Source organism: Vigna unguiculata, chromosome 5, assembly GCF_004118075.2.
Source record: "Vigna unguiculata cultivar IT97K-499-35 chromosome 5, ASM411807v1, whole genome shotgun sequence".
Classification (NCBI taxonomy): Eukaryota; Viridiplantae; Streptophyta; class Magnoliopsida; order Fabales; family Fabaceae; genus Vigna; species Vigna unguiculata.
In genome coordinates, this window is record NC_040283.1 from 33,170,127 (window position 1) to 33,191,407 (window position 21,281).

Consider the following 21,281-nt stretch of genomic DNA (forward strand, 5'->3'; position numbering starts at 1 on the left):
TTTCACGGAAAATAAACTTCATATTTTAACTTCCCAAAATTAAATAAATGATTATCCATTATAGTAAGATTTAATATGATTAAATTGAGACTAAATGGAACAATAAAACCAATTGAGAAAAAGAAAAAGAAAATGGATAAAGAAAAAGTTGAATGTGAGAGATTAAACCTTAATTTATTTTATAGATTTTTGTAGTTGACTTACCTTGTGTTTTCTAGCCAACATTAGAAATAGAGATCTAAATCTATCAAAAACGAAAAAAAAAAACACCATTTTAACAAAAAAATCAAAACACACCCTCAGAACCATCGAGACATAAATACTTTTTTGTATAGTTTCTTATACCTAGAAGAAAGGCTAACTAATCAGCAAAAATATATTAGGTAGAAATTGGTCAACCAATTTGAAAGAAAAATCTGAAATTGAATAGACATTAACAAAAAGATCATTCGGTTGGAGAAAGCGGAAGGGAGAAAATTTACCTAAGTAAAAGCAAAAAAACACAACAAATGAAATAAATAAATGCTACACAGTGTAAAGGCTCAAACAAATACTTTCTGTACTGAAAGACAGTGCTACCTATGGAACACTTAGCTCCAAAGCTGGGAGTTAAAGAAGAGTTAGCACCAAATGGAGATGGGGATGAGCCAAAAATAGTGGGTGTTGCTGCTGATGTTGAAGAACCAAAAGCTGATGAACTGAAGGCATTAGCGGCAAAAGTTCCAAATCCAGAAGAAAAGGGAGAACTCTTTGGCGCAAACGGGTTAGAATTAGGTGTTGTGGAAGAAAAAGGATTGGCCAATGATTGACCAAACACTGGTGAAGGAGAAAAGGCATTTGTCTGTGTTGTAGACGAACTGAAGCCTGCCAAACCAGTAAACTGACCAGAGGGAAGTGGTCCACCTAAATTATATAATTCATTAAGTCAAAATCATCATCTGCAATGAAAGCCAGAATAACAACAAAAATGTTTATAATGTTTGAAAGAAAAAAAAGAAAAGACCTTTGTCTCCCAATTGATCGTCCTCCCATCTTAGTTCCTCATGACTTTTGAGTTCGTAAACAGGCATGGCAGATATGGATTCCAATTTTGGGATCCGTCCAGAGGTACCACTATCTGCTTCAATTGTTGCTGCATAACTAGCTACTGTACTTCCACCTAAATTATATAATTCATTAAGTCAAAATCATCATCTGCAATGAAAGCCAGAAGAATTATAAAAATGTTAAAAAAAAAACCTTTGTCTCCCACATAGTCCTCCAATCTTAGTTCCTCATGACTTTTGAGTTCGTAAACAGGCATGGCAGATATAGATTCCAATTTTGCAGTGTGTACAGAGGTTCTACTATATGCCTCAGTTGTTGCTGTGTAACTAGCTACTCTACTTCCACCCCGTTGCTGACCTCCAAAACCTGGCTGTCTAATACCAGTATTTCCAAAGGTCGATACCAGTATTTCCAAAGGTCTGCTAGCACCAAATGCAGGAGTGCCAAATGCAGGGATGCTTGTAGCACCAAATGCAAGCCGAGATGATCCTTCAAAAGTTGTTGAGGAACCAAATATGCTGCTTCCAAAAGCCGGTTGTGATTGCTGTGTGGCACCAAATGGACTTGTTTGAGTAGGAGTAGATCCAAAACCTCCAAAAGCAGGCATCTGACCAAAAACGGATGATCCTACAAACCAAGAGAATCAATTCTCAGATTGAACCAAAAAACTGTCCCAATAAGATTGTTAAAAAAAACGAAGACAGTAGCTAAATGATACTAAAGAACTCAGTAATTCAATGAACAACCTGATGAAAAAAATTTGATGTAATATTTCAGAAAGAAATAAATGAAGACAATCTAATGAAAACAACAAAAACAAGCCGTAAACAAAATGAAAAAAGAATTCAAGGCACTCATACCACCAACTGACGATGATGAGCTACCAAAAGTAGGAGTTGAAGAAGACTCAAAAGCGGGTACGGAGCTACCGGAAGCAGGTGACGATGAAGCCCCAGAAGCTGTATTGGAAGAAAAGGGAGAAGACTGTTGTGCCGCACCAAATACCCCAGTGGAAGTACCTCCGAACATGGATCTTCCAGTTTGCGAACCAAATGGACTCGTACTACCAGACGGGTTAGGGTCAAATGGATTGGTACTTGAATTGGTCTGTCCATAAACTATTTGAGAGCCTAAAGGGCTCGACGAAGACTGCCCAAAAGCTGTCGAAAGAATAACTCCACATTATAAACGGTTTGCGAAAATAATCAATAAGCAAACAAATACCATCCCCCACCCTTCACGCACACTTACCTCCAATCAACAAATACAGCAATAATAATAATAATAATAAACAATAAAACAATCATTCTCCAAAGGAACCACAACACTAGCAGAAACACAAAATTATCCTAAAACCGAGCACGCAAGAACATTACGATACGAATTAACGCAGAGGAGGCGATACTTACGGTTCGAACCAGACATCGTTAGAAGCAAGTAGTAACAACCGCGATCTGAATCGAAGTATGTTAAGCTTGGAGATTTGTGCTATCCACGAGTTAGATTACGAGCGAGCAGGATCTTCGTCTGATGGAATCGTTGAAAATCACGACATGACGTGATTTCGCGAGTCGCTCTGCAAAAGAAAGAACAAGAAAAACATGGTAAGGTTCGACAATCTTCTTTGCTTATGGCATACAAAACCCTAATTCGCGCAGAAATAGGAATATTCGAAGTTACGAACCCTCTTTCTGTTGGACGGAAATGGAAGAACAAGGAGGACAGGACTGATGATCGGAGAAGAAGCAAGGGTTTTTCTTTCGTTTTCTTGGTGATAGGTTAGCGGGAGATGAGAAGAAACGAAACGAGGGTTTTTGCATGAAAAAGAGTGATGCGCCTACGTATAAATAGCACAATTGTGAAAGCCGCATAGCTTAAAAATTCCGCTGAATATAAAACAAAAACATTGCTAAATTGGATTACTGACTATCTGGTTATATATATATCTCATGTTTTTTTTATATAATAATAGTAATGACATAATGATTATTAAATGTTCATTTTTAAAATTATAATAAATTCTCCTTTTAAATAAATATTTTAATTAATATAATTATCTTTTAACTATTTATCTATTCTTCATATGTATAACCAAATTTACTCAATTATCCTACTTAAAAGGCTGACACATGTGGAAATTTCCCCTTTTTGTTCATGTCTCACCTGATCAACACGTGTCCAAACATGAGGTTTTTAAGTAATTTGGTGTTATGCAGATGGATGGCGCGAACACTGTAGCTGAAGGTGTGATGGATTTCTTTTGAAGTTTCTATGAGGTTCAGATTTCAAATCAATTCATATTTCTGCTTTCTTTTCTCCTTCTTTTGCTTCGTTTCATTTCTCCTTTTTCTACTTCTTTTGCTGCTTCTTTTTCTCCTTTTTATGCCGACTACATTTGTTGTTCAAGGTGAGTGGTTTTGGTTGAGGTGTTTTGTTGGTTTTTTAAAAGCATTTTCTTGGGACAGGAGTTGTCGTGCAATGCTGTTGTGGAAGGTGTTGTCGTTTTGGGTTATGGGTTATTTGTTGTTTAGGATTTTGTTTGATCTTTTAATGGTTTAAGGTTCTTATCGTTTTGTTTAATCTAAAGTTCCATTTGTATGTTGGTTGTCTCTTTTGCGGGACTTTGTGGTTCTGTTTTTTGTGTTGTTTGGGTTGACAGTTGGGGATTCTTACTTGATTTTTATTTTGCAGTTGTTTATTTACACTCTTTATAAGCTTTTTGTATGATATTTGTGATTGTGTTCTTTTGGTGTTTAGGTTACAAGTTGTGATGTTTGGGTTCAAAATTTGTTAGTCGGACTATATTTTTTTGGACTATATTTTTTAGTTATTTTATAACTCGAATATCTTAGATTATTTGTGTTTGTAGGCATACTTGGGTACCAAGATTGTTGTTAAAGTATTACCAAAAAATTTTTATATGATTAAGGATATTAATGGAAATAGAGAGACCCTAAAACTTGGAGTTAGAATTAATGATCTTTGGAAGGTCAAAAATAGGGATGAAGGTAAACATATTGAAATGGTTTTGGTGGATGACAAGGTAAGTGTGACTACAAGTTAATCATGCTTATATATATGTTGTAGGGGGACATGATTCCCGTTGTGGTGAAAAAGGAAGACCTGGTTGTTTGGGTAGAAAAGTTGGTAGAGGATGAATCATATATGATGCATAACTTTAAAATTTTAAAAAGCTAGGGTCAATATTGTATATGTGAATAGGATTATAAGTTGTTATTTATTGGTGCAACTATTGTGAAAGCTCATCCTATGCCAAATATACCTCTAAAAGTATACAAGTTCAAAAGTATAAAGGAAATCATTGATGGAGATTTTTGTCCATCAATATTGATTGGCATGTATATATTACATTTTTGGTTATTTGTTATCTATATTGTATATGTACCAATTGATTTGTTCTCGAATAGGTTAGGTTGCAAGTGGAAGTCAGAAAATTGATTGTGATTTTCCAACTTCCAATGATAGCCAAATTGTAAGTATTCATATGAGTTGTATTTTTGGTGTTTGCTAATTTTGAATGTATCTATTTCGTACAGATTATAGAATTTAGCTCAAAAAGCATTTGTGATTTAAGTGTTGATACTGATAGCTTTATTGTAAGTCTTTAGCATAAATCAATTTGGTTATCTATACCAATAATACTACTTTTGCTTTTTTCACAGTAATCATATTTATACATTGTGCATTTGTGCTTATGTAACATAATCTCTTGGGTATAATAGACCATGATTCTGATTCACAAGGTTATAGAACACTTGCAAAAGGATTGTTCGCTCAATCTACCAATGATGATGAGATGTCACAGGAGGAGCAATCAGAACAATTATCAACTACTAAGATGACCAAAGTGATCTAGAAAGAGAAATGAATATTTATGAATTTGTGAATCAGTTGTGTATATAAGTAATGCACTGTTTTGGAAGCTTTAACTTATAAAGGACTTCACTATTGATGTTTACCCTTTTGGAAGCTTCAGTTATGTATATAAGTATGATGAGTCATTATTTGCCCTTATTCCATTACCTTTTTGTGCCATTCTTGGGGGTTTTTAGTGCTTAATTTCTTTTGTTAATGCATTTTTCTCAATTGGGTTTTATTGGGCCATTATTCTGAATTTTGAGTTATCACTAGTGCAGGAAAGGGAAATGACAGCGGTTATTTTCAGCTTTTGGCTTCGGGTCCACAACCAAGGCATATACGGCCGAGGTAAAAAGGTAGTACTTTATGCCTCGGTTACAAACCCGAGGCATATTTAATATTTACTGCCTCGATTTTCTCATAACCGAGGCCTAATGGGTATCAGAAATTCAAAAAATAAAAGAAAATTTAATATACTTTCTGCCTCGGGTCCGTTTTAACCATGGCAGAAAGATACATTTACTGTCTCGGGTGTGTTTCAACCGAGGCATATGACCATTTAAAAAAAAAAAAGAAAAATTCGAATAGTCTTCTACCTCGGTTTTGGTTACAATCGCGGCATAAAGGTATTTTTTTTTTGTAATTCTGGTCCTATTTCATTCAAATCTAGCACATTTAACCTGCAAATTTTGAACCAGAAAACTAGAACCAGACAGAAACAATATCATATTACAATTGATGGGGAGAGAGTAAAGGAACGGATCCATCAGTTATCTCCTAATTGTTAATAGTAGGATGAAATGTTTTCAAAGCTAATATTACTAACCTTCATTCTTTCACAGCTACAACAACGAGGAGTGCCATCAAGCTTATGAGATGGACAATATTTTTGTAACCAAAAAGGATGAGCTCTATATTGAATGAGGCCAGATGAATTAGTTGGGATCTGCAAAGAAATAACCAATCAGTTTAGTTCACTCAACAATATATATATATATAACACTTATAAAAAATAACTTAAAAGCCAAGACTTAGGGTCTGTTTGATTCTCTTCTCACTCTTATTGTTTCAAAAACTGGTCTCTAAACAAGTGTTTTAAGAAACAGAAAGGGAGATGTTCTTCATCCTCTTTTGTTTTCTTCAACTGCTCAAGAGACAGACTTCAGAAAAAAGAAATGCGCTCAGGGGCAAACGAATTTTAGAAAACATAAATCTTTTTTAAAAAAATAGTAAAAGAAACAAGGACTTCGCTTTTTTCTTTTAAGAGCAAAAATAGCACAAAAAGTTTAACCATGGGGATTGCAGACTTTAACTTACACCTTTTCTATCATCACATAAGGAAAAATATTTGATGTAGATTAGAAAATTAAGGTTTGGTTTTAAATTTCCTTGAAGATCTAAGTTAACTATGCGGGATGATGAGATCGATCTTGTAGCTCAAGTATGGCAGTAAATTACTATGATTATCAGTTAACATTTGTTAGCTTAGGTAGTTGATCCAAGAACTCCTGTAAAGTTTAAAGCTCCCGTTAGATTAACTTTTCCACTTAAATCATCAGTGAAGAAAATAATAAAGTAAAATAACATTTGAAACATTGGATAGAAATTTCTAAATTTCTAAACTTGAAAGAGAACACGCACAAAGTTGACAAATAGACAACTGTTAGTGCAAAATAAGTGTCAAGATACTTACAAAGTTCTTGCAAACATCATATCTGGGTGATGCTTCTCCCTATAGCATGATTTGTGGTAAGGGCGATTGTTAGACATGGAAAACTATAAAGGAACAAATTCAGCATAATCAAATGAAGATTGACCAAAAAGGATATTTTAAGACCTTCATTTATGAAGCTAAGATTAATTTTCACCTTTTTTTCTTGAAATAGAGGAGAGAACTTCAATTTTAGTAGATGACGAGTAAACTCCAAGATATTCCACAGGAAGTGTTAACGAATCACCATAAACAAAACTAGTTAAAACATTACAGAATATGTTCATTTTAATCACTACCATTTTCTAACATTTTCATCTTAGTTAAAGGTACTTAATAACACTCAGGAAACTAACATACACCAAGGTATCATTCATAAAATTCCAATCCAGTGCTTAGCCCACTTCAACGTTTTAGATGAGAATCTTTTAAAATAATATCTAGAATGAATTCCAAATCAGTTAATTGTATAACCAAACACTCAAACCAGCAAAACTTAAAATTGAAGTTTCAAAACATATTCTGCTTGAAATGTCAGAAAATTCAGCAATTTCCATAAACGTACAAGGAAGGATTTGTTATATAGATAAAAGGTGTAATTATACACACAATTACCTATATCCAGGGGGAAAGAGGTGAGGATAAGATAGAAATGAAGAATCATTGTCAGATCGAGGAGGAGAACCAATGGTCAAACTTTCTTGAATTGCCCAAGCAAGTTGCTCGTCTTCCTCAAGTTGAGCTTTAGCCAGACGTTCAACTTCATCTTGTTGGATTTTAGCCAGACGTTCATCTTCATCTTGTTGAAGTTTAGCAAGACGCTCATCTTCTCGTTGAATTTTAGCAAGGCGTTCATCAACAACCTCCTCGACGGTGCGTGCAGTGGCGGTGCAGGCAGAGTGAACAAAACCGCGCAGGACGTTGGTGATGGTTGCTCGAAGAAGAAGATACAATAGCTCTAGTGGCAGTGCACGGCTCCTCGACGGTGCAGCAGCGATGATGGTTGGTCGAAGAAGAAGAAGCCGCAGTGGCATCAGAAACCTCCTCGACGGTGCAGGCGATGCAACAACGGTGCGGTGCAGGTAACGAAACGATGGCCTGGCACGTCGGAGCTGTGCGAGATGGTGGGAGGTGTGCGTCGGAGGTGTGCAGGACAGTGGGAGTTGTGCAGGACTGTCGGAGGTGCGCTGAACATCGGAGAAGAAGAAGAATTGCAGAAGTGCGCTGCTGCTGTAGTGAAGAAATTGGGTTTTTTTAACCCTACAAAGAGATACTGCCTCGGTTATTCGAAACTGAGGCATATTGTCTCGTTATATGCCTCGGGTACTAGTTGGACCGAAGCATAAGGTCTCTACTGCCTCAGTTATAAAAGAACCGAGGCATATTGCTTCAATGAAAAAAAAAATTCAAATTATGGGTCAACGCGAGTGGTCAAAATTTTTTTAAGCTATATGCCTCGGTTAGAATGACAACCGAGGCATAAAACATGACTTTAATTACAAAAATGCCACCGTGTGTTTATATGCAGCGGGTGCGCATGAACCGAGGCATATATTGCGATGTAAAAGCTCTAAAATGCACTAGTGTATTTGACATTAATTGGTCTAATTATTGTTTCTAATTGTTTTTAGGTATTATGTGGAGCAAATTTTGGAGCTTGAACATTAATCTTAAGGTCAAAAGAGAGTTTCCACATCATTGTCATGTCTACACCATGTCAGTTAGTTTGTCCACGTCATTGGGCTAGCATTTTTCAACCCAAAGTGGCATTTTTGTAATTTTGAGTGACAAAATGACAGTTTTGTAATTATGTAGAAATGTGGTGATGTGACCACGAGTTTTAGGTCATCTTCTTCATAGGTAGCCACCATTCTCTCTCCCATTCTACATTTTCACGTTTCTAAGCTCTAGTGGGTGACCATAGAGGTGCCTTCTTTCGTTTTTCACGTTTTAACACTTATTTTTAGCGTTTTTATGCACATTTGATAGCACCCAATGTGGGTTTTACGTTTTGAACTCAATTGCTAGCTTGGGCATCTTGTTTTGGGCATTGTATTGACTTGGAAAAACACCCATGTATGGGATTTTCAGTTTTTATATCATAGCAGCCATTTTTGTTCCATTAAAGTTTTAAAATTCTATTTTTCTCTTGAATTTGCATTTGAATAATACCCAAGTTAGGGTTTGATATTCTGTTTTGGTGAATTCCGTTTTGAAGTGTTTAATTGCTCCATTCCATGTCTTGCTAAATTCATGTATTGACTCCTTGATGAAAAATGCAACGAAGCTTTGAGGTTGTGTTTGTTTTGTGAAATTTGCCATGTCTTTGTCTTGAATTCGGGGAATGCATGTGATTCATCTATTTATACTTAATTTACAGATTAATTACATATGTATGTTATGTTCATGCTTAATGTATGTAGCTTAACTTACACGAATTCATGGATGTGTGCATTGTTTAATTGCATAATGAAGTTGGACTGTAACTTTCGCTTAGTGGGTTATTATCTAGTGGATTGAGAGAAGGCAGAGGTGTTAATTTGGTGGCCTATGATAAGTGAAATTGCATTTGAATCAAGGATGTCAATACATTTTTAATCACTGTTGCATTTAATTTAATTTGTTGATTAACATTGTGAATCTGCCAACCCCCCCCCCCACCTTTTTGTGTTGAACTGTATCTGAAAAGCTCTTTGAACGAAATGTTTGGTCACTGAGAGACGACCTTGGTTGAATTACCGAGTATACTGCATTTCCATGTTTTATTTGGTCGGGTATGACCTCGATCAAAGTACTTGTGTAATTTGTAACATCCCTAAGGAATATTACTGATATTCAATAAATAAATTACAATTTAAAATAAAGAACACATTTAATAAAAACCATTTCCCGAAAACACGAGAAATTTAAAACTTTCATACGTAAAGCCATAAGACCAGGAGTCCATGATTCATACAATTGGAATTAAAGTTAACGGCTCCTGCCAGGTTTACATAATATTTTAAAAAAAAACAAAATAGTAAACATATACATATGTATCTACAAAACATCCCATGCTAGCCCTCGCTCCAAGTCTAAGCATCTCCTGGCCCACCTGTCACATCATTTGCTTCCGGATAACAAGTTATCCGATCATCGCCACACACACAGAAATGGTGAGCTATGCACAATATATAAATAAAACATGAATATAAATATATTTCCCAACCCAAAATAATATAATTAACTTCATAATTTCCAAATCACCCAACCATGACCTCATAGTCCGTCATGAGTCATATGCATGTACTAGGCCTTGGGACTTCCCTGTGCTCCCACGAAACTAACTCATTCATGGTCCAACCATATGAGCCTATCCCGCTCATAGTCCTCGCCTATAGTATAACATCCAAGTCTCATACTTGGACCCTGGCACGCACGCAATCACCATACTATGGACTCCTCGCCCAATAGTAGCCGACGGGAACATCACAGTTCCTTGCCCATCGTGCGCCCGACACATGTAATCACCATACTAAGGACTCCTCGCCCAATAGTAGCCGACGGGAACTCAACCAGTTCCATGCCCATCATGTGCCCAACCACCGAGCACATCCCAGACCTTTAATGGACTTAGTCCTTCAAGCCCACACACCACAACATATGCATATACAATCCAACCATGGTATAACAACCAAACACACTCACAAGCACATAGAAACATAGTACATCGCATAAACTCGCTTAAGCTATGAACCTCTCGCCCAAGCTAAGCCCTCAATCTCGCTTAGGCTAACTCACCTCGCCTGAGCAAGCTTAGAACAACAAAAACATCAAGTTATCTCGCTTAGGCGAGATCCTCTCGCCTAGGCGAGATCATCTCTCGCCCAAAAACACATTTCAAACTCGCCTGAGCGGTAATACACACAAAGCACCAAAACATGACCAAGACATCTCGCTTAGGCGAGCCACTCTCGCCTAGGTGAGAGAGTTCGTCGCCCAAACCCTAAAACCCCTCGCTTGGACGAGAAGTCGCGCTCAACACGCACATATTTCACCACTACCTCGCTTAGGCGAACCTCACTCGCCTGAGCGAGTGTATGAGTCGCTTAAAACCAATGCTCATCGCCTGAGCGAGAACCTCGAGCGATGTAAGAACCTGAGTCCCTGCATGTCTCGCCTAGGCGAGTCCCACCCGCCTGAGCAAGAATTGCAGGTTCTACACTGTTTTACGCATACAAGTACTGCATCAGCGACCCAAAATGCTCCCAAAATCCACCAATTTAATTGTCAACATTTCACTCACAGAACAGCAAGATACAGTTGCCATATAGACTCCCATTCTCACATTTCATACCATAAAAACATACACAACACAAAATAGTCATCATGAGCACCAATTCACATGAAATTCCCAATCCAACAGTACCAAATACAAATCCCCTAATTTCCCTCATAAAGAACTCGAAATGTTATGGCAAAACAACATCCCAAGCATACAATCCGACCAAAAGCATACAATTTCAGTTCAACTCCCCTAACCTGATAGTTTGGTTGAAATTGGAAGAAAATGGAATTTCCTTGGTTTGCCTATGACGTGCCACAGACTCCCTCTTAGTTCAGCCCCTTTTTTCGCACCCAAACCTCACCTCTCAACCTCAATTTCGTGCTCTCTCTACAACAGCTCCCCACAATTGCCAAAACCCTTCCTTTTTCTTAAACCTTGGGTTTTATAGGTGCCTTTCAAGTAGGTTTTAAAAATAAAACGGGTTTGGGCTTTTAATTTCTCTTCAATGTTACTTATTTGATAAATTCCACTCATAAGGCCAAAGCACAACCACTATGCCAATTCACAAGTGGTGATAATCACAAATCAACAATATTTTTCAATACCAATCACATACTCATGCATATCCTTAAAATCAATAACAAAACAATCACACATAATTGGCATACTTAGGACTCGAACCCAAGTCCTCTCACATAACCAAAGTACTCTCAACCACATGAGCTAGCACTTTTTCCACATCACATTAAACAACAATTAATGCCATAAAGGCGCCTTCTACCCGCATTTATTAATTAGTTAATTATTTAATTAATTAATTTTTCTCGGGTCTTACAATTCCCCCACCTTTAAAAGTTTTCGTCCTCGAAAATAAAACTTACCAGTAAAAAGGTGAGGATAGGACTTCCTCATGAGATCTTCCATCTCCCACGTCATCTCTTGGGTTGCCTCGTCCTAGAGAACCTTCACAGTCCAAATCTCTTTCCCTCTGAGCTGTTTGACTTGAGAATCTAGAATCCTCACCGGTCCAACTCCAAGAGTCAGGTTCTCACGCACCTGAACATCATCCTGCTCCAGCACATGAGTAGGATCCGCCACGTACTTCCTCAATTGTGATACATGGAAAACATTATGTAGGTTTCCCAAGTGAGGTGGCAATGCAATCTCATACGCCACCGGTCCAATTCGCCTCGTAATCTGATATGTACCGATGAATCGAAGGGTCAACTTCCCCGACTTCAACGCTCTCCCAATACCTGTTGTAGGTGTAACTCTGAGAAATACGTGGTCACCAGCCTCAAACTCAAGTGGCCTTCTCCTGTTATCTGCGTAGGATTTCTGCCGACTCTGAGTTGCACGCATCCGTTCCTGTATTACCCTTACCTTCTCCGTGGTCTGTTGTAAGAACTCTGGACCAAGTACCACAGCTTCCCCATCTTGCTGCCAACACAAAGGTGTTCGACACCTCCTGCCATACAAGGCCTCATACGGTGCCATCCCGATGCTGGAGTGATAACTGTTATTATAAGTGAACTCCACTAGTGGTAGCACATCACTCCAAGTTCCGAGGTGATCCAGAACACACGTTCTCGATAAGTCCTCCAAAGACTGTATGGTTCTCTCAGACTGGCCATCCATCTGAGGATGATATGCCAAGCTCATCTTCAAATGAGTACCCAAAGTGTTCTGCAATGACTGCCAGAACCTCGAGGTAAACCTCAGATCTCTATCCAATATGATACTCTCAGGCACACCATGTAATCGAACTATCTCCCTGACGTACAACTCTGCCAGCTTATCTAGGGACATCTTCTGATTAATAGGTAAAAAGTGGGCGCACTTCATCAGTCGATCCCCTATTACCCATATAGAATCATGCCCCCTCACTGACCTTAGTAGATGAGTGACAAAATCCATGGAAATGTTGTCCCATGTCCACTGAGGAATCTTAAGAGGCTCTAACGTACCACTTGGCCTCTGATGCTCTATTTTCCCTTTCTGACACACTAGGCAAGATGCTACATAGTCTGCCACATCAGTTTCATACCAGTCCACCAGAAAGTCGCCTTCAAGTCCTTGTACATCTTAGTCATACCTGGGTGTATGCTAAGACGACTCTTATGCCCTTCATCCAAGAGCATTTTCCTCAACACCCGACTGTTGGGTATACACACCCTCTCTCTGAATCGCAGGATGCCATCTCTACCCATCCTGAAGTCTTTTCTCTTCTCTGTGCCCAATTCACTAATGATGTGCTGCAATTCCTGATCCTTACCCTGTTCCACCCGAACCTCATCCAAAAATTCATTAGTGATCCTCAACATGCTGCACTGTATGTGATCTGTCTCCATATCCAATCCCAGATTCATATCTCGCAGCTTCTCGATCAACTCCAACTCCTTAATCATCATGGCCGACACATGAGATTTCTTCCTGCTCAAAGTGTCTGCTACAACATTAGCCTTACCAGGATGATATAATAGCTCAAAGTCGTAATCCTTCAGGTATTCCATCCAGCGCCTCTGCCTCATATTCAATTCTTTCTGATCAAACAAGTATTTCAAGCTCTTGTGATCATTGAATACCTGAAACTGTGCCCCATACAAGTAGTGCCTCAATGTTTTGAGAGCAAAAACCACCACCGCTAATTCTAAGTCGTGAGTAGGATAATTTTTCTCATGCACCTTCAGCTGACGAGATGCATAAGCAATAGGCCATTTCTCCTGCATCAACACACAACCAAGACCCTGGTATGAAGTATCACAGTATACCTCAAACGTCTTGGCGGTGTCAGGAATAGCTAATATGGGTGCAGTGGTTAATCTCCTTTTCGTATCCTCAAAATAGACCTCACACTCGTCTGTCCATGAGAAAGGCTGATCCTTCCTAGTGAGTTGAGTCAAGGGACTCACCAGCTTGGAGAATCCTTCCACAAATTGCCTGTAATAACCTACCAGGCCCAAGAAACTCCTCACCTCAGTCACAGTCTGCGGCCTTTCCCACTTCACCACTGTTTCAATCTTCGCTGGATCCACTGATGTACCTTGGGCTGAGATTACATGGCCCAAGAACTGTACCTCATCCAACCAAAACTCACACTTTGAGAGCTTCCCATATAGTTTATGCTCTCTAAGCACCTCCAATACCACTCGCAGATGATCTGCATATTCCTCTTTACTCTCAGAATATATCAGTATGTTGTCAATGAATACAACGACAAACTGATCCAAATACGGCCGAAATATCCTATTCATGCAGTCCATGAATATAGCAAGCACATTCGTCACTCCAAATGGCATCACCACATACTCATAGTGGTCGTAGCGAGACCTGAATGCAATCTTCTGCACATCTTCTGGTTTGACTAAGATCTGATGGTATCCAAACCTCAAGTCAATCTTGGAGAACACAACTGCTCCCCTTAACTGGTCTAGTAGGTCATCAATCCTCGGCAACGGGTACTTATTCTTTATGGTCAGCTTGTTCAACTGATGGTAATCAACACACAACCTCGAACTGCCATCCTTTTTCTTTACTAGCAGTACTGGTGCTCCCCAAGGTGATGCGCTCGGCCGAATGAACTTCTTCTCAAGCAAATCTTCTATTTGCTTCTTCAACTCTGTCAACTCTGCGGGTTCCATTCTATAAGACGCCATGGATACTGGGCCAGCCCTAGGGATGAGATCAATGACGAAATCCACATCCCTACTCGGTGGCAACTCAGGTATTTCATCTGGAAATACGTCGGTATACTTCTCCACGACTGGAATCACACTAATCTTCTCGGCAGTACTATTCTTTTCTGCATGAGCCACTATCATAAAGCAGGTGGCTCCGGCTTCTACTTCGTTTATCGCTCTCTGAGCCGAGATTAACTCCAGTCCTTCATGTTCTGGGAATACCAAATTGCGCCGTCCACTATCAATTATGATGTGGTTGTTAGACAGCCAGTCCATCCCCAAGATTACGTCCAGTCCCTCCAAAGGCAAGCACACCAAGTTCACCTTAAATTTGCAACCTGCCACTTCCATAGAGCACCCAACACAGACTGAACTGGTAGTCACTTGACCTGAGGAGGGAGTTGAAAAGAGCAACTCACATCCCAAATCACGTGTCACCAATTTCAATCTCCCCACGCACACATTAAAAGTAAAAGAATGGGTTGCCCTAGAATCAAACAACACAAGCACTACATTACCAAACAACATACAAGGTTCAAGTATAAGATTACCCGATTGTGTAGCCTCTATGGTGGTCAGGGCAAAGACTTTGCCCACTGCCCTCGCTCGCTCTACTGGCGATGCGACTGGTTTCTTCACGCTAAGGCTTTTCCTTTCTGGACAATTGTTGGTGAAATGTCTAGGTTTGTCGCATATAAAGCACTTGCGACGGTCTCCTGACCCTCCTACTCCACCTGGCAGCTGTGGACAATTTCTCTTCAGGTGGGGTCCGCCACACTGGTAGCAACTGGGACCTTGGGATGTCTGTGGCCGGTTGTACGACTTTTTCATGTGCCTAGCCTCCACGACATTCTTCTGATGTCGGCTCACAATAGGACCAGGGCCCTTCTCAAGGCTCTTTGCACTCTTGGCCTGCTCCACCAAGATGGGAAATCTCCTCTCTCTCAGAGGGGTCACCACCCTCTTCAGCTCAAGTCTGAGACCTCGCTCAAACTTTAAACACTTCCACTCTTCCGTCATGTTCTGGGAGGAATACCTCGCCAAGTGCTCGAACCTATTCACATATTCCTGCACTGTCATGTCTCCCTACTGCAATGCTAGGAACTCAGCCTCTCTATCCTGTCTTGCCGTATCTGGAAAGTACTTCTTCAGGAAGCGAGCTCTAAAGTTGGCCCAAGACACTGGCTCTTCACTATTCTCCATCTGTTGTTGCATACCTGCGCACCAGTATTCAGCATCCCCATTCAGCAGATATGCAGCAAACAATAATTTATGTTCATCTTCGCAGTTCATTACTTTGAATATTTTCTCACACTTGCGGAGCCATGCATCCGCTTCATCGGGGGAGGCCTTGCTAGTGAACTCAGCTGGCTTGTGGCACAAGAAGTCCTCCACAGTCGGCACCCTGACTGATGCAATCGCCGTCCTAGGCTACGGGTGGCTACATCGCATCCACCATCCGGTGAATCGCCTCAACGATGTCATCAGCACCACTACTCCTCCTCCTCCTGTTAGCAGCCATAGAATGGATACGCCACATTACAACTGTTAAAAATCAGTCGCTTAGTCAAACAAAATCACACAATTTTTCACACTGAACACACAACATACCACAAACACACACATCAATAAGCTCACTCCCCACTAGCCCCAAAATATTTTAAAACTATTTTCAAAACTTTTGCTCTGATACCAATTGTAACATCCCTAAGGAATATTACTGATATTTAATAAATAAAATACAATTTAAAATAAAGAACACATTTAACAAAAACCATTTCCCAAAAACACGGGAAATTTAAAACTTTCATACGTAAAGCCATAAGACCAGGAGTCCATGATTCATACGACTGGAATTAAAGTCAACGGCTCCTGCCAGGTTTACATAATATTCTAAAAAAAAAACAAAATAGTAAACATATACATATGTATCTACAAAACATCCCATGCTAGCCCTCGCTCCGAGTCTAAGCATCTCCTGGCCCACCTGTCACATCATCTGCTCCCGGATAACAAGTTATCTGATCATCGCCACACACAAACAGAAAGGTGAGCTATGCACAATATATAAATAAAATATGAATATAAATATATTTCCCAACCCAAAATAATATAATTAACTTCATAATTTCCAAATCACCCAACCATGACCTCATAGTCCGTCATGAGTCATATGCATGTACTAGGCCTTGGGACTTCCCTGTGCTCCCACGAAACTAACTCATTCGTGATCCAACCCTATGAGCCTATCCCGCTCATAGTCCTGCCCTACAGACTCCTCGCCTGTAGTATAACATCCAAGTCTTATACTTGGACCCTGGCACGCACGCAATCACCATACTATGGACTCCTTGCCGAATAGTAGCCGATAGGAACATCACAGTTCCTTGCCCATCGTGCGTCCGACACATGCAATCACCATACTAAGGAATTCTCACCCAATAGTAGCCGACGGGAACTCAACCAGTTTCATGCCCATCATGTGTCCAACCACCGAGCACATCCCAAACCTCTAATGGACTTAGTCCTTCAAGCCCACACACCGCAACACATGCATATACAATTGTGAATACAAATCAGAAAAACCACATCCTAGCCCGACTATAGCCATAAGACCCGTCCACATAGTTGCCAAGGACGCAAATAATCACCATACGTTTGCCGAGCAAATAAAAGTAACCAGCCTAAACCGCTATAAGGGCAACCGATCTAAGCCACTAAAGAAGTAACTGACGTAAGCAAATATCTAAAAGAAACTAAAGGATAACTTAGAAAATTTTTAGCATTACCAGCAAAACCCCTAAGGCCCACGATAATCGAACTAAAATGACCTGAACTAAGGCCCAGGCCCACCTATGGCCCAAACAGAGGCCCGACCCATGACGTGGCCAAACATAATTAATAACCTATAAATATGCACGGACCCCAATAATTAAAGGTACGCATTCATTACTCCCTTCATTACGAGATTTGGCTTTCTGAGATTTCTTGGCTGACTTGAGCGTCGGAGTCTCTTCCGCAACTAACCCTTCTCGGGTCCAAACCAGTCCACACCGAGATACCCACAGATGGCATATGGCAGCCGGGATGAAGCCTACTAAGTAGATTGCGAATTGAGGTAAGGTAACACTTGTGTCTGACATATCTTATTTGTTCTCCGTAAGAACATATAGTCATTGGGCAATGACAGTACAACCCTGCTAATAATATTATGCTTATGTTCCCTTCCTCCCAAGTGTGTTGTGTGTCAGTGAGTTGTAGTGTTGTGACTAATGGTGAAGAGTGGTTGAGATATGCTATATAGTGCCAAGTGGGATATAGGAAGGACATCAATCACTTATCTTTCGTTCACACTCGCATCATATTCTGTCAGTGCAAATGACTATATTGGAACTTCATATTGAAAATGAGAATAACATGTCATTAGTAGAGAACCTCTAGAACAATAGAAAAATAACAAACACATATTTATATGCTATTTGAATCACATTCTAAAGAGACAAAGACTATCAGTTTAATGGTTAAGTAAATATTTACAAGATTATAACATTCATGGTAAAAACAAATGAATTTCATGATTTAGGAGCAACGAATTGTTTTACTTTTCTTCAAAAATATGCTTGTATCATGCACTAAAAAAGATTACTTAGTTTTCGTTTACATGATTTGGAAGTTCTAATATTTACTTGTTTACACTTTCCTTTAATTTTACTATTTTATTTTATAACTTTTTCAATTCACTTATTTTATTTTAGTGCATTTTTCAATTCACATTCCCCTTTGTGATCAAACACAAATAAAGGAACACTAGTGTAAAAAATTGCTTATAGAGTGAGTTATTATACTATTTCATTATCCACCTGTAGTAATAAGTGATATGGTGGCAGTTTTTTGAAATTTGAGAAGTTTTTCTTATATCATTTAAAGGTAGAATTGGTATAGAAAGTGAAGCAGTGGCAAAATTGTAATAATTTAAATGTCTTTCTGTACTACTTAGGGGTAGAACCGGTATAGAAAGAGGTATGGTGAAACACTTGTAATTCTTTAGAAATGTTTTTCTAGCCTTTTATGTTCGTGTTTATCTCATTCACACTCTTGACCTACCATTTGCCCTAGCCTCCTTTTCCACTCCCTTCATTCCATTTGCATTCGCCTCTCTAGATCCCCTTCATTCGCGTCTGGTGTTGTTGTTTTGTGGTGGTGGTTCTCAGTGCATGGTTCGCAGTGGTGGATTGCGGTTATGGTTCGTGGTGGCTGGTTGCGGTAGTGGTTCGTGGTGGTTTGCAGTGGCAGGTTCATAGTGGTGGTTCACAGTGGCTTGTTCATAGTGGTGGTTTGCGATGGGGATTTGTAGTGGCTGGTTCGTGGTGGTGATTTGCGATGGTAGTTTGCTATGGTGGTTCACAATGGTGGTTCGCAGTGGCTGGTTTGTGGTGGTGGTTCACGATGATGGTTCATTCTCTTAGTACGTCGTGCTACATATTTGCATTGTCGTTATGCCTTGGGTGGTTCACGTTGTTGTTCTCTGATGTTAAATTACTTAGTTATTTCTCTCTCTCTCTCAAAGGCTATTTCATTTAATTATTTTAGGTACTTTGGATGATTTTCAATCCTTCAACCATAATCCTTATATTATTTCCTTTTTTGTTCAACTCTGCAATATTTTAACTTATTTTTCTTTTATTGAATCTTTGTGTGTTTGTGTTAATTGAATTGTGTGTTGGAAGTGGGAGAGAAATTGGAAGTGGTGCTTCAGGGATTCAGCATGGGTTTACCTGATTTGAGAACAAAGAAAAAGGGGAAGCATGTGACAAAGGCACTAAGAAAATGAGGGAAGGTACTTTTTATACGGGTTGTGGTCTTAATAGGTATAAAAAGTACCAATTTTAAAATTGATATAGAAATTAGAAACTTTCTATACTAGTTCCAAAATCAATATAAAACACCTTTTTTAACTAGCATAAAACGAATTTCCTACACTATTGGAAGAGTAATATAGTGAGGGATGGGCTTTCTAGTCACCTCATGTAACACACAGTTTCTCACTTCCTAAAATCTATAATTAACACAGATTAAATAATTAAAATAAAACTTTATTCTTGCCTTATTGGAAATCTTAATAAGAAAAATCAATGTTTTACAACTATAAACATTATTTAAAAGAAAGAACACAAGAGTAAAAGAACATGCATCTTACTAGTGATGCGTATCTTCCTCAACACTTATACGATCATTTGGTCCCATGATAAATCAGTATCATTGAAAGTGGAAACCATAACCACAAAACAAAAGGGTGAGCTAACATCACCAACCAGAAAGCTCATTTTTGATAATAAACTCATTCAATATTGAAAACTTAGGACAACTAAATTATATAACTTTCCCAAACAAACCACAATAACGCCCTGGATCATAGAGTTATCAATCTAGAGACATTTGTTCTTTAACCTTGACAATCAATAGCCAAATATCAACCACCAATCTAACCATTCAATTGAGTTCTCCATCAAGACCCTCACAAACAAGTCTCGGTTCATGGAGTTCTGAGTTTAGAGACATCCATCTCTAAACACGACACTCAAGAATCAAGTATCAAACACCAGTCAATAAAGTTTTGTGTTTAAAGACATATGACCTGTGAGTTCTACACTCTAGAAACCTTCACAACAAGCCTTTGTTCATTATGTTCTCAATCTAGAAAGATTTGACTTTGACCTTGACACTCAAGAACCAAGTATCAAACACCAATCAATAGTGTACTTTGCCTAGAGACATTTGTCTTTGGGCTTCGACACTCTAAAGATCCTCCACCAACAAACACATCCAAACATAGTTCGTGGTGAAGGATTTACCACACGAGATGACATGAAAACTCTCTAAAGAAGGATCACAAGAAGCATGACTAGAGGTGAGACTTCTATTCCTTCTTCTTTGTCTTTATTTAGTATTTCCTTATGTTGAATTCCTAAAGTTCGCTTAGTTGGATCAACCTTAGTTGACTAGTTGACTTGGCACAAGTCAACATATTAACTTGTTTATCTTGTTTCCTTTGTACATTAAGCATGATTAGGGTAAGATGATCACTAATGGAGATGAATTAAGGCAATCCCACATGGTAAAGCATGGTTGGACCACATGGAAAGGTGATGGAGTGACGAAGGCATAAAGTATAAAGTAAAAGCAAAAGCAAAAAGTAACTTGTACTTTGGTGGTACAAGTGTACCATGGGCGCCTACCACTCCTCATGGCCAAGAATTCTCATGGAAATGCACATTTCATCCCTTTTGTTGGCTCATTTTAACTTAACTTCTAGAAAGTAGGGTTTTGTAATTGGTTAGCTACCCTTTTGTACTTTTTATTTTTGCTTAGAGGCCTTATAACTCTCTATTTAAGGGGTGCTCCTAGACATGTATAAGGTTTGATCAAATTGAGTGAATTCTATATTGTTTTAACCATATTTCCATAAGTTTCTCCTCTAAGGAATGATGGCTCTCTTTTGGCCCTGTCTTTAGTAATCAAGTGGCGACATCATCACTTATCTCTAGAGGGTTGGTTAGCCTTTTGGCCCCTATATGACTGGCGTGCTCCATTTGCTTAATGCTCTATTTGCTTAATATCATCTTCTATGCTTCCATTTTCTTCCTTGTTTTCCTTCATTTCAATTCAGCAATGATGTTATAATGTCCATTTTATTTGT

The 21,281-nt window shown here is 39.0% G+C and overlaps 1 protein-coding gene across 1 annotated transcript; it reads right to left on the minus strand.

Annotated features, from left to right (window-relative positions):
* Positions 1 to 458: 458 nt before the first annotated feature.
* LOC114186274 (nuclear pore complex protein NUP98A-like) lies at positions 459 to 2,848 on the minus strand. Its single transcript, XM_028074331.1, has 6 exons — positions 2,732 to 2,848; positions 2,457 to 2,623; positions 1,908 to 2,207; positions 1,240 to 1,674; positions 1,004 to 1,159; positions 459 to 903 (listed from the first exon to the last, which is right to left on the minus strand). Exons 2-6 carry the CDS (start codon positions 2,470 to 2,472, stop codon positions 479 to 481), a joined length of 1,332 nt encoding a protein of 443 aa, XP_027930132.1. The 5' UTR covers positions 2,473 to 2,623; positions 2,732 to 2,848; the 3' UTR covers positions 459 to 478.
* Positions 2,849 to 21,281: the final 18,433 nt, after the last annotated feature.

Bases quoted from the DNA above. Each gene is read 5' to 3' on its own strand.
- LOC114186274 (XM_028074331.1), bottom strand. The intron at 1,160-1,239 runs GTTTTTTTTTTA...TATATAATTTAG, and splicing joins GGACTATGTGGGAGACAAAG to GTGGAAGTACAGTAGCTAGT. The intron at 904-1,003 runs GTCTTTTCTTTT...TATATAATTTAG, and splicing joins CGATCAATTGGGAGACAAAG to GTGGACCACTTCCCTCTGGT.